Genomic DNA, 11,030 nt, shown 5'->3' with positions numbered 1-11,030 from the left:
CTTCTCTTTAATTTTTGTTACTTTTACAGGTGCCTCTTTGTTATCCCAATGTGCCTTGCTCTAATTTTTAGGGAGGTTGACTGTTTCCTAGGGGTTTGTTTTCTGCTTTTCCTGCCCTTTGTCCAGTGATCTCCAGGCAAAAGGCTCCCACTTCGAGGGCGCGGGGCCCGGGAGTCGGGAGGCAGCGCCACTCTTCCCGGGTTTGCACCCTCCCGTGCCCCGGCCCCGCCCCGGCCCCGCCCCGCGGGACTACACTTCCCAGGCGCCCCTGCGCGGCGGGCGCAGCCGCAGCTTCCAGCCGTCTGTTGGAACGCGGGGGCCCTAGACGCAGGCGGGGAGCAATGGCTGCGTGGGGTGAGCGGCTGGCAGGCGTGCGCGGGGTGCTGCTCGACATCTCGGGCGTGCTGTACGACAGCGGCGAGGATGGCGGCAGGCCGATCGCCGGCTCCGTGGAGGCGGTGGCGAGGTGAGTGGGCCGCGCCGGCCGCCTCGGGCGCTGGGCGCCGCGCTCAGCCGGGTGCTGCGGGCCGGGGCCGGGCGGGGCGGCGGCGGGGCGGGGCCGGGCGAGCGGGGCGGCGGGGCTGCTGCTCTGGCCCCGCCCCGCCGGCGAGCTGAGGGCTGGCCCCCGCGAAGACCCCGCTGGAGCCCCCGGAGGCGTCAGGGGTCCGGCTCCGCTGGGCGAGCAGGGGGCCTCTGCTGGTTAGCGCTGCGCCGCTGTCCTACAGGGCAGCCCCGCTCCGTGCTGCTGAGCGCTTGGAAGGTGGCATGTCTGAATTAAGATGTGCAGTAAGTGTACAGTCTACACCGGATTTCGAAGACTTAGTGAGAACAAATGTAAAAAGTTCATTGTATGGTTTTATATTGGTTACGTGTTGATAGTAATTTGAACATGTTAGGTTAAATAAAATATATTAAACTAATTCCACCTTCTTTTGACCTTTGTTAACGTGGCTACCAGAACTTTGAATTACCTATGTGGCTGGCATTATAATTCAGTTGGGCTGCCTTGACTGCTTAGGTAGGAGGGCGTCTTGCCCACCAAGTCTTGGGCACAGAGGACACTGCCAGGACCACTGTTGGCACCACTGGGCCCTGGGCTTTGTCATTGCCATTGGCGTCACAGAGCCAGAGAGTAAGAGGGGTCATTGGGGTGAAGGGGCAGAGGAAGTGCCTTCCTGCTGGAGGGAACAGTGGCTGCAGAGCCTGAGGAGGACGAGAGCTTGGCAGTTCGCATTCACAGAACTGCAGAGTGAGTGGGGCCAGTGAGGGGGAGCATGGCTACAGCAGGTGGGCATTTGAAGGTCCTGGAGGGCCGTCTGGATTGCATCCTGGGTGCAGTGATCTGATTTAAATGTAGAAAGTGAAAGCGTATAAGTACCGAATGAAAACAAGAGAGAGTCCTTTGAAATCTTGGAGTAGGAGAAGACCTTTGTAGCTACACCTCAAAATCTAGAAATCGACAACAGCAAATCAGTAGCCCAATAGAAAAGTGCACAAAGGATATACACGATTAATTCATAGAAAAAGAAAAACAAATGAAAAGCATAGGAAAGATGCTTTACTCAAACAAGAGAAATGCGAATTAAAACTATGCTGAAATACCTTTTTTCATCAATTTGAGAAAATTGGCCAAAATCCACAACTTTGGGAATGCATTCTCTTGGTGAGAGTTTGCAGAAACAGATCCTGTCTTACATTGTTTGTGGAAGATGCATTTGGCGTACAGCCTCATACATGAGAAATGACATAGGTGGGAGGTCATTCATAGCAGTGCCTTGTGAAATAGCAAAAGATTGGAAACAGCTCAGCTGTCCATCACTAGGGGAGTATTACAGTCTGTTCTTCTACACAGTGGAATTCCATGCTGCATAAAAAAGAATGAGCATGCCTGCCATGTGCATGCACTGTCAGTGAAGATAGGATGTGCACTGTGCTGTCTTTTGGGTGGAAAAGGCAGAAATGCAAGCATGTATTCCTGATGGTGTGTTTGCATAAAGAAACTGGAGGGAAGAACTTCACCCTGTGAAGAGCTGGAAGGCAAGTGATTGGGAAGAACTGGGTGGTTGTGGGTGAGGATGGGAGCAAGGCTCTTCCCTGGGTAACTCTGTATATAAACATTTTCAGAAGTTTTTGAACCATGTGGATGTATTTCCCATTCAGGATATCAAATTACAAAAATTTTGTCAATTTTGTCTCAATAAAAGCTGGAAAAAAATACCATACCAGGAAGAAAAAATATTTTAAGAAGATCTCTGGCTGCAAGATGGAGAGTGAGCTGGCAGTGGGGCGGGCGGCAGGGCTGCAGAGGAAACCGGGGAACAGCCAGTTGGGAGACCCTTGTGTGGTCCAGGGAGACATGATGGGGCTTGGACTAGGGAGATGGAGAGAAGGGGGTGAATTAAAGAGATGTTTTGAGAGTAAGATGAATGGTACCTTCCGATGTATTGGATATTGTGGGGACCAGGGAGAAGATGAAATAAAGAATGGCTCTGGAGTCAGACTGGAGCACCTGAGGGGATGGAGAGGGGGCAGAGAGAGATGCTGGCAGGTGCCATGACGGCTCTTGATGCAGTGTTTGGCACACAATACACGCCATGAGTATGACATTTAAATCTTGTGTCCCATGTTAATATAGGAATTCCTGTTATACCTGCTTTTTTTTTTTTTAAGTAATTTTTGTCTTGAGTTATCTCAACAGTCACTTCCATCCTCTACTTTATTTTATTTATTTATTATAAATTTTTTTATTTGTTGGCTGCATTGTGTCTTCATTGCAGCAGGCTGGGGCTACTCTTCATTGCAGTGCTCATGCTTCTCATTGCGGTGGCTTCTCTTGTGCAGCACAGGCTCTAGGCCCGTGGGCTTCGGTCGTTGCGGCATGTGGGCTCAGTAGTTGTGGCTCGTGGGCCCTAGAGCACAGGCTCAGTAGTTGTGGCTCATGGGCTTAGTTGCTTCACGGCACCAGGAAAGTCCCTATACCTGCTTTTAATTTTTTTAAAAATCAGGGCCCCTTAAAAACAACTTTCTATTAAAGTAAAATACACATCTGTCCTTCTATTGAGGGGGTGAGGCTTTGCATTTTCAGTTATTTTGAATAGTGCTGCCATGAACATTGTAGAACACGTCTTTGGTGAATGCACGGATGCGTTTCTCCTGGGTACAGACCTAGGAGTGGAATTGCCAGTCATAAGACAGATGTATGTTCAGAGCTAGAAGATGCTTTCGAATCATTTCCCAAAGTGGTATATGTGACAGTCCCCGTGGTTCTGTCCTAACCAACACATGGGTTTGTCAGTCCTTTGCATTTTAGCAGCGCCATTTGCCTGAGAAGTAAAGTAGGTCAAGGATATGGACTGAGCCACGGTGCCTCCCCATCCACCTGCTGAGGAGCACAGAATGGGTTCAGCAGTGGCCTTGGAATAGGTAGGGCTGATTGTGAGCCCTTGTTCTCTGGTCAGTAACGTGGGTCTGGTGTGCACCCTTCCTGGGCCAGTGAGGCTCCAGGCATCTCCCAGCACCGGCAAAGCTGGCTGCTCTCAGAGAGTGCTTCCTGTACACTGGGCGTCCCTGTCTATGCTATTTAGTCCCCCTAACAGCATGGGGGTAGGAGGGGGGTTATCTCCCTCGATCAGCTGAAGCCACTGTGGCTCAGGGCTTGCCAGGGTCTCAGCTGGGGTGGCCCAGAACCATGAGAACCCAGGTCTGCCCGACTCCTAACCGCTGTGCTGGGCCCATGCTTAGAGTCCTCTGAGGGAGAAGTGGCCTCCTTGATATGCGAGGCTGGCTTTGAAGCCAGGTCAGGGGCGTCTCTCTAGCGGCTTCCCTGGTGATGCTCCCCTTCCCCCTCCCTGACACACTGTCCAGCAAACACCTGCACGGATGCCAGAGTGTGACTCTAAGGAGCGTGACCCTTGGTCCGTTAACCTCTGTGGGTTTGGCACTGGCATCTTCCGACGGATCCCCGGGAGATTTTTGTCTTGATTTTCTTTAATTCCACTGATTTATCTAGTTGGAGTGTCTGGTAGCAGCTACACTGTATGAATCTAGCAGTGATATAATAACAGGATATAATAACAGTTCTAAAATACATCCCAGCCAGTTTTGTAGCCGAGAGGTGGGAGAAGTGCCTTCCCCACAGCGTGTGGGATTGTTTCCGGTGAGGGGACTTGGTGCGCATTATCTCAGGGGAGGTGGTCATTGTGCTCCGCGGGGGCCTGGACAATGAGGCCTGGTCCCTCTAAACCCCCAGGGACTCCATGCCACAGGCCCACGTCCCCACTCCTCTTCCCGCTCCACTGGGGCCTTCCCAAGTGACCTTTATGGCCTTCTCTGTCTCCGCCCACCTCACCCCCTTGCTCCCAGTTACACAGACTTCTGGGTGAGGGTCTCGCTGACCAGCCCCTTAGCAGCCAGCACCCCCAGAGCCCAGGCCTCCCCCCACTGCAGCACCCCCAGCTCTCCCCGCATTTCTTTTCTCTCCTCGGCTCTTCTGCCGACTCTTTAAAGGCTAGACCTCTCCACCCAGGCCTGGCCTCCAATGGCCAGCTGATTACACTCAGGCCCAAGGAAGCCACCCCTGCCCTCCTGTGGGGCTCCTGGAGCCCAGCGTCCAGACCCTGCTGGCAGTGAGTGTATGTGGGCAACTTCCCCTACTAAAATCTGCCTGGTTTTGGAGTGTTCCTGGGGGTGTCAGACTTGGGGACATGGCTCTTTCCCTCTTGTAGTGACTGAGCCAAGAGTGGGCTCTCTCAGAAATCTTGGCGGGCCCGGCCCCGCTGGCCAAGGTGAATAACACCAGGCTTTCACTGCTTTTTGTAGTTTTTGCAGCCACACCCTGCCGTGTGTGGCCTCCTTGATATGCGAGGCTGGCTTTGAAGCTGCGAGGGAGCTCAGAGGAAGTTCCCAGGGTGAGAGCAGCCAGCAGAGGGGCAGCGTGATGGGGGTCCCAGGGTCCTGGGGGGCGTTTGTCTCTATGGCAGCTCCCCACTGCCATGGGTTCCCAAACAGCACCTTCTGTTCTGGGGACCCTGGAGGGGGCGACCCACCGCTCCTCTTCCTAGACTCACTGTGACAGCAGGTGTCCTCAGGTTTTCAGAAAGGTTCCTGCCTTTTTGGGGACACAGGGCACATGGGGAGTATCAGCTCTGCTTTTTAAAACAATATCGACCACAATAATAGCTGTTATTGATGATCAAGCTACCTTCACAACCAGCCCTTTTCAAGGCAGGGACTGAGGCTCGGAGAGATTTGGGAACTGGCCGAAGCGGAGAAAGTGGCTGAGCCAGGATTCCACCCCTCCTTCCGCCTCCCTCACCCCAGTCCCCCTGACTCCAAGCCCCAGTTTTCCCTGAAATACCGCACAGCTTCTCATTAAAGATGCACTTGTGCATTTATTTGTTCATTCACACACCCAACAAGTATTTACCGAATGCTTTTTTTTTTTTTTTTTTTGCCACGCAGTGTGGTGTGCGGGATCTTACTTACCCGATTAGGGATTGAACCTGTGCCCCTGCAGTGGAAGTGCAGAGTCTTAACCACTGGACCGCCAGGGAAGTCCCTGAGGCTTTCTTAATCCTAACAACACCGCTGTGGGAACTGGGAGAAGGGGCAGTGAGTGGGGCAGATGGAAGTCCTTGCGCTCGGGAAGCTGACCGTCCACGTGGGGAGAGCAGTGTAGACGGCACCCAGAGAGGCTAGTGTCGGGTGGAGAGAGGCTGAGCCTCGCGGGAGACGAGGAGCCGCAGCAGGGGAGCACGGCCACGCAGAGCGGTGTTGTGTGAGCTGGGCTCTGAGGCTGTCATCTGGGCCAGGAGTGTCCCAGATGGGAGAACAGGAGGTCCCGGCTTCCTGGGGCCTCTCTCTTGCTCTAGGACTTGTGGGTGGGCGTGGTCATGGGACATCTGTAACCGGCCTGGGTCCCCCCATCAGGCCCTTTATTGGAGTCCATTCTTGGGCAGTTGGGCTCCCCGAGGGGAGCCATTCAGAGGCAGGGCTGGGCACAGCAGGGGCTGCAGGGGCTGGCCCCCGGGCTGCCCGGCACAAAGGGCAGCCCCGGAGGCATCTGCATGTGAAAGGCGGGTGGGCATTTACTGCATCCTGTCTCGGGCCACTAAAGCACATCTGTTGGGCGCAGTCCGGCCCAGCCTCTTCGCGCCGGCGGAAGGAAGCAGGCGCGGCCTCGGCCCGAGCAGCCTCATAAAGCAATTCCCACCCAGGACTAACAGACCCCGCGGCCCATCCTTCCAAGGGGCACCGGGAGCCCTGGGACCCTGTAAAAACTCAGGCCCCTCCCGGCACGTCTTAGAGCCAGAGCATCAGGGCCAGGGAACCTGTCTGAAGTGCGGCCTTAGGACCAGCCCGCTCCTTGATGCTCGGCCACCCGGGCTGCATCGGGCCTCGGGGACACAGCCGCCCAGGAGTGGCAGTGACAACAGTAGCTGCCAGGCCTGTGGGAGAGCCCTGCGTTGCCTCGTCCCACGCCCCACTTTTGGCCCAGCACCTGCCCGAGGGGGCTCTTCAGGCTGTCAGAGGGGGCAGCCCACTTGTTTGAGTTTGTTTAGGCCAAGGAGGAGCTTTCCTGACTCAGCCTGGACCTTGGACAAGGTGTGTTTGTTGAGAACGCCCTGTCACTTGTGCTGCCATTTTCTCTGCGGGGTGAACCAGGCTGACTTCAGAGATGGGTAGGGGGAGCGATGGGAACACGAAGCTCGCCTCCCAGGCCGGGTACGGCTCTCTCAACATCTACAGTTTAAGCTTCGCAAGGCAGAGGTGGCTTCCTGCTTGTAAGCTGTCCCCCTGCTGCCTGAATATGCTAAGTAAAAAGTCCAAATCCTCCTCACTGGCCCCGTCCTAGTCACTCCCCCAGGGGAACCCTGTAGTTCATTCCACGCCTTTTTCTCTGTGTTTCCCCAAGGCACAGGGGATTGTAAGAAGCAGCCCCTCCGCTTCCTGGCTCTCTTCAGGTCCCATGGTCTCCGCATCACACCCTCCACGGCCCCCACACCAGCGCTGCCCAAGGAATGTGTTTTGTTGGTGCACAGGTCCCTGGAGTCTGGAGTTCCCTGCAGATCCCGAGCCAGGGGTCTCAAACTTAGGTCATCTCAGAGCATTTATCTCCTACATGAGATCTGGGGTAGAACCCCCCCAAATTTTGATATATGTATATTTTTAATTATTTTATTTTATTTTTTATTTATTGGCTGCATTGGGTCTTCGTTGCTGCAAGCCAGCTTTCTCTAGTTACTGAGAGCAGGGGCTACTCTTCATTGTGGTGTGTGGGCTTCTCATTGTGGTGGCTTCTCTTGTTGTGGAGCACAGGCTCTAGGCTTGCAGGCTTCAGTAGTTGTGGTGCATGGGCTCAGTAGTTGTGGCACACAGGCTTAGTTGCTCCACAGCATGTGGGAATCTTCCCAGACCAGGGATTGAATGTGTGTCCCCTGCATTGGCAGGCGGGTTCTTAACCACTGCGCCACCAGGGAGGCCCCCCAAAATTTTAAAAACAGGTAAAAGAACAGTGTTTGAACGGTGTGTATTTTCTCTGTTCAAATCTGTAACATCGATCATGAGCTCAGTCAGTGAAAAGAATAACAATGTCTTGATGAATAACAATACTGAAGTCTGGGGCAGTGGGCAGCTCAACAGTGTATATGTGTATAATTTTATATTTGTGGCTGGAAACAACCTGTGTGTCTATCAGAAGGAGACAAGGAAATAATAGTCTCTCCAGACTGCAGGATATTCCACAGCTGTTAAAACAAATGAGGTAGCTCTGTTTGGTGTTGACATTAGTCTACAAGACGTGAATGTTGTATACAGTCAGTGAAAAAGTTATAATGTGTGTGAAATACCATTTCTGTTCTAAAAGCTAAAGGAGACACAGCTGCCCTTGGGTAGAGTGATAACAGAATTGTGACCCTGACGTGCGTGGAGGGAAACCGAGAGTCATTGGTGTGAGGCTGCCCGTGTCTCCAAGGGCTGCTTCTGGGTTTCTGATCTCAGCCTCGGTGGGCAGGGGTCACCCTATGGACATCGAGGTTATCCAGGCTGGGGGTTCTGCAGCAGGGTTAATGGTGTTTGTTTGTTTGTTGTTGTTTTTGTTTTTTTGGCGGCGTTAGGTGTCCGTTGCTGCGCGCAGGCTTTCTCTAGAAGTTGCGGCGAGCGAGGGCTACTCTTCCTTGCGGCTTCTCAGTGCGGTGGCTTCTCTTGCTGCAGAGCCCGGGCTCTAGGCACACGGGCTTCAGTAGTTGCGACTTGTGGGCTCAGTAGTTGTGGTGCATGGCCTTAGTTGCTCCACAGCATGTGGAATCTTTCCAGACCAGGGCTCGAACCCGTGTCCCTTGCATTGGCGGGCGGATTCTTAACCACTGCGCCACCAGCGAAACCCCAAGTTAGTGGTTTCTCCCGACAGTGCTGCCTCTAGGAAGGCCCTGGCTGATTCGGAGGTGAGCATGGCACGGGTCACTCATGGATCCCACAAATGGAGTCCTGACCCCCCCGACCCAGCACCCCAAGGATATATGGAGGAGCCGTATTGGCAAAGCCCTGCCTGAGCCCTGCCTGTGGTGGTGTGCAGGGCAATTTCCCACCACCCTGGGGCCAGCAGGGTGCTGCCCTGTTTGTGGAGGAGGAATAGGACTTGCTCAAAGCCACCTCATGAGGAAAGAGAGTAGGGGCCAGCACCCTTAGCAGGGCAGGCGCTGCCCCTAAGAGAGGGTAAGTGTCAGGTCTTGTGGGCGAGGACCTGGGTTTCGAGTCCCAGCCCTACCCTGTGGTTGCCATGTGGTCTCGGGCAGGTTCCTCCTGGGGAGCTGTTGTAACCACCGCTGGGGCTCCCTCTGTCCGGGGTGTCCCTGGATGTCTGCCAGGACGAGCCAGTCCCGGTTCACCCCAGGCTCCCTTTGCCGGGTTGCACTTTGCCCCCTTTCCTAACGGTGGCCCCGGGTAGAGCTCTCTGGGCTCCGTCCAGCAGGCCTCCTCACCCGCTGGCCCCCCCTGCTGTCCCTGGGCATCCCAGGTGTCCCCCGCACTCAGCACCAGGCCTGCCAGAGGCGTGGTTCTCATCGTCACCACCATCCTCCTCACCGCCGTTCACTATTTGCGGCGTGTCAGGTGCTTCAGGACAGTCCTGTCAGGTAGCTACTGCTAGCACCCCATTTTACAGATGTGGAAACTGAGGTTGGGGAGGGTTTCCCAAGCTGTGGTCACACAGGGACGAGGTGGTGCAGGTGCTGTGGGTGTGTCCACTTCCCAAGCTACCACTCTACCCTGAGAATGCCTGGCTCTGTGCCCAGCAGCGCCAGCCTGTGACCGCACCAGGGGAGAACTGGCTGGCGGCTGACCTTCCAAGGCTGGGGAGTGGTCCGTAGAACCCGTGACTCCCAGAAACATGCCCTTAGGCACCTCATGTCCCTCTGGGCCTCAGTCTCCCCGTCTCTGAAAGGAGCCACTAGGTTGGACAGTCTCAGGTTTCTAGATTCCCATGCACTTGACTCTAAGTTGAATTTATTAATAAATAGTAAAGCGATGCTGTGGGCTCAGCGTCTCCCTTTGATCTGAGCTCAGAGACTCAGGCAAGTCAGGGAGCGAACACACTGGATGGCGGGCGAGGCGGCCACGGCAGGGAAGGTGTGCCACATGTTTTGTAGGGGCCCTGGCTTCGGGCCTGCCCAGTGTCTGTTTGACCTCGTTGCTGTCCCCCTGAGGTCACTGGCCTCCTGGCCCGGACTGAGAGGCTCAGCCAGGGCCACCTACATGCGTCACCGTCACACGTTCTCTCTCTTCTCTCCGTCCAGACTTTGGACTCTGTTTTTCGCCTGGACTCTGATGACACACTCCGCCCAGCCGAGTGTGAGATAGAGAGTGGGGAGGGACCTCCAGGACCTAGCGGCTCGCCGCCAGCCTGGCCCAAAGGTCTGTTCTGGTGGGTCGGTGGAAAGGAGGGGGCGGTGCAGCAGGCCCAGCCAGAGCTACTGGCAAAGGCCTTATCAGTGTCCCTCAGCGTTCGTGGTCTGGTGGTGATGCCAGCACGTGGCAGGGGTCACAGTGTGTCCACTGTGCTCCCCTTTGGAGAGCAGGAAGGCTACGCGCTACTGTTACCCCATTTCATGGCTGGGACTCAAGATCCCTAAGAGTCTGTCCCATGGATGCCTGGACAAGGGCATGTGCAAGATGCAGGTGCAGGACCCCAGCTCGGGAGCCAGACGCCGTTCTCGTGGGGGCAAAAGTCCTTCTGTTGTTGCTCCAACCAGAAGGCAGCTCGCTGACCCCGAGCTGAGACCTCTGATCAGGGCAGAGGTGGACCAGGCCCCTCCCGGAATCAACAGGGGTGCCCCTTGGTGTGCGTGCATGACTTTTTCTTTCTTTCTTTTCTTTCTCTCTTTTTCTCTTCCTTTCTTTCTTCCTTTCTTTCCCTTGCTCTCTCTCTTACTTCTTTCTTCTTCTTTTTTAAATGACTGTATTTTGCTACTGCAGCGCTGCCCCTGCTCTGTTCATGGGCTCCTGTTTGACCTTCTGTTTTAAAAAATTGGCTTCTAAGAACAAATATGCACTTTGCAAGTTTCAGTTTTCCAAATGTGTGTTTCAATCTCTGTGGCTTTCTGAAAGGGTTGGAGCCACAGATCTCAAAATCACCGTGGCCGGCGCTGCCATGGAGCCCTGCTGTGTAACAGGATCTCGATGCCGATGGATGGGGCGGCTGAGACTAGTGTTCTCTAAGGGTCTTAGCTGGGCGCTGCTGCCCGAGTTTCAGTTCATAATGACCCCCCATCCCCCGCCCCTGAGGTGTTGTAGGTATTCTTCCCTTCTGAGAAAACCGAAGCATAGAGTTTTATTTATCTGCAGCTGTGGCCATGTCAGTAGTCACAGGGGCCCTTTTCCCCAGCAGGTAGTGTCTTGAGCTGTGATCCCGGGGACAGAGCAGGCAGTGGGTCAGGGAGGCAGGAATGAGGGGAGACACCTCTCTCCTACCCCACACCTCCCTTCCTTCCTGGTGCAAGTTTCTCCTGCCTCAGGAGAGGGTTCCAGGCCACTTT

At 54.7% G+C, this 11,030-nt stretch overlaps 1 protein-coding gene across 8 annotated transcripts in view; it reads left to right on the top strand.

Annotated features, from left to right (window-relative positions):
* Positions 1 to 310: 310 nt before the first annotated feature.
* The window catches only part of LHPP (phospholysine phosphohistidine inorganic pyrophosphate phosphatase), a 148,281-nt gene continuing 137,561 nt past the window's right edge, over positions 311 to 11,030 (top strand). For all 8 annotated transcript variants that reach the window (XM_057734962.1, XM_057734959.1, XM_057734965.1 and 5 more), the window contains exon 1: positions 311 to 466. In XM_057734962.1, coding sequence (XP_057590945.1) covers positions 342 to 466 — 125 coding nt within the window. In that variant the 5' untranslated portion in view covers positions 311 to 341. The remainder of the gene's footprint in view (positions 467 to 11,030) is intronic.

Source organism: Hippopotamus amphibius, chromosome 5, assembly GCF_030028045.1.
Source record: "Hippopotamus amphibius kiboko isolate mHipAmp2 chromosome 5, mHipAmp2.hap2, whole genome shotgun sequence".
In the NCBI taxonomy this organism is placed as follows: domain Eukaryota; kingdom Metazoa; phylum Chordata; class Mammalia; order Artiodactyla; family Hippopotamidae; genus Hippopotamus; species Hippopotamus amphibius.
The sequence above is the reverse complement of the archived record's forward strand: the minus strand, read 5'-3'. Positions and strand labels throughout refer to the sequence as shown.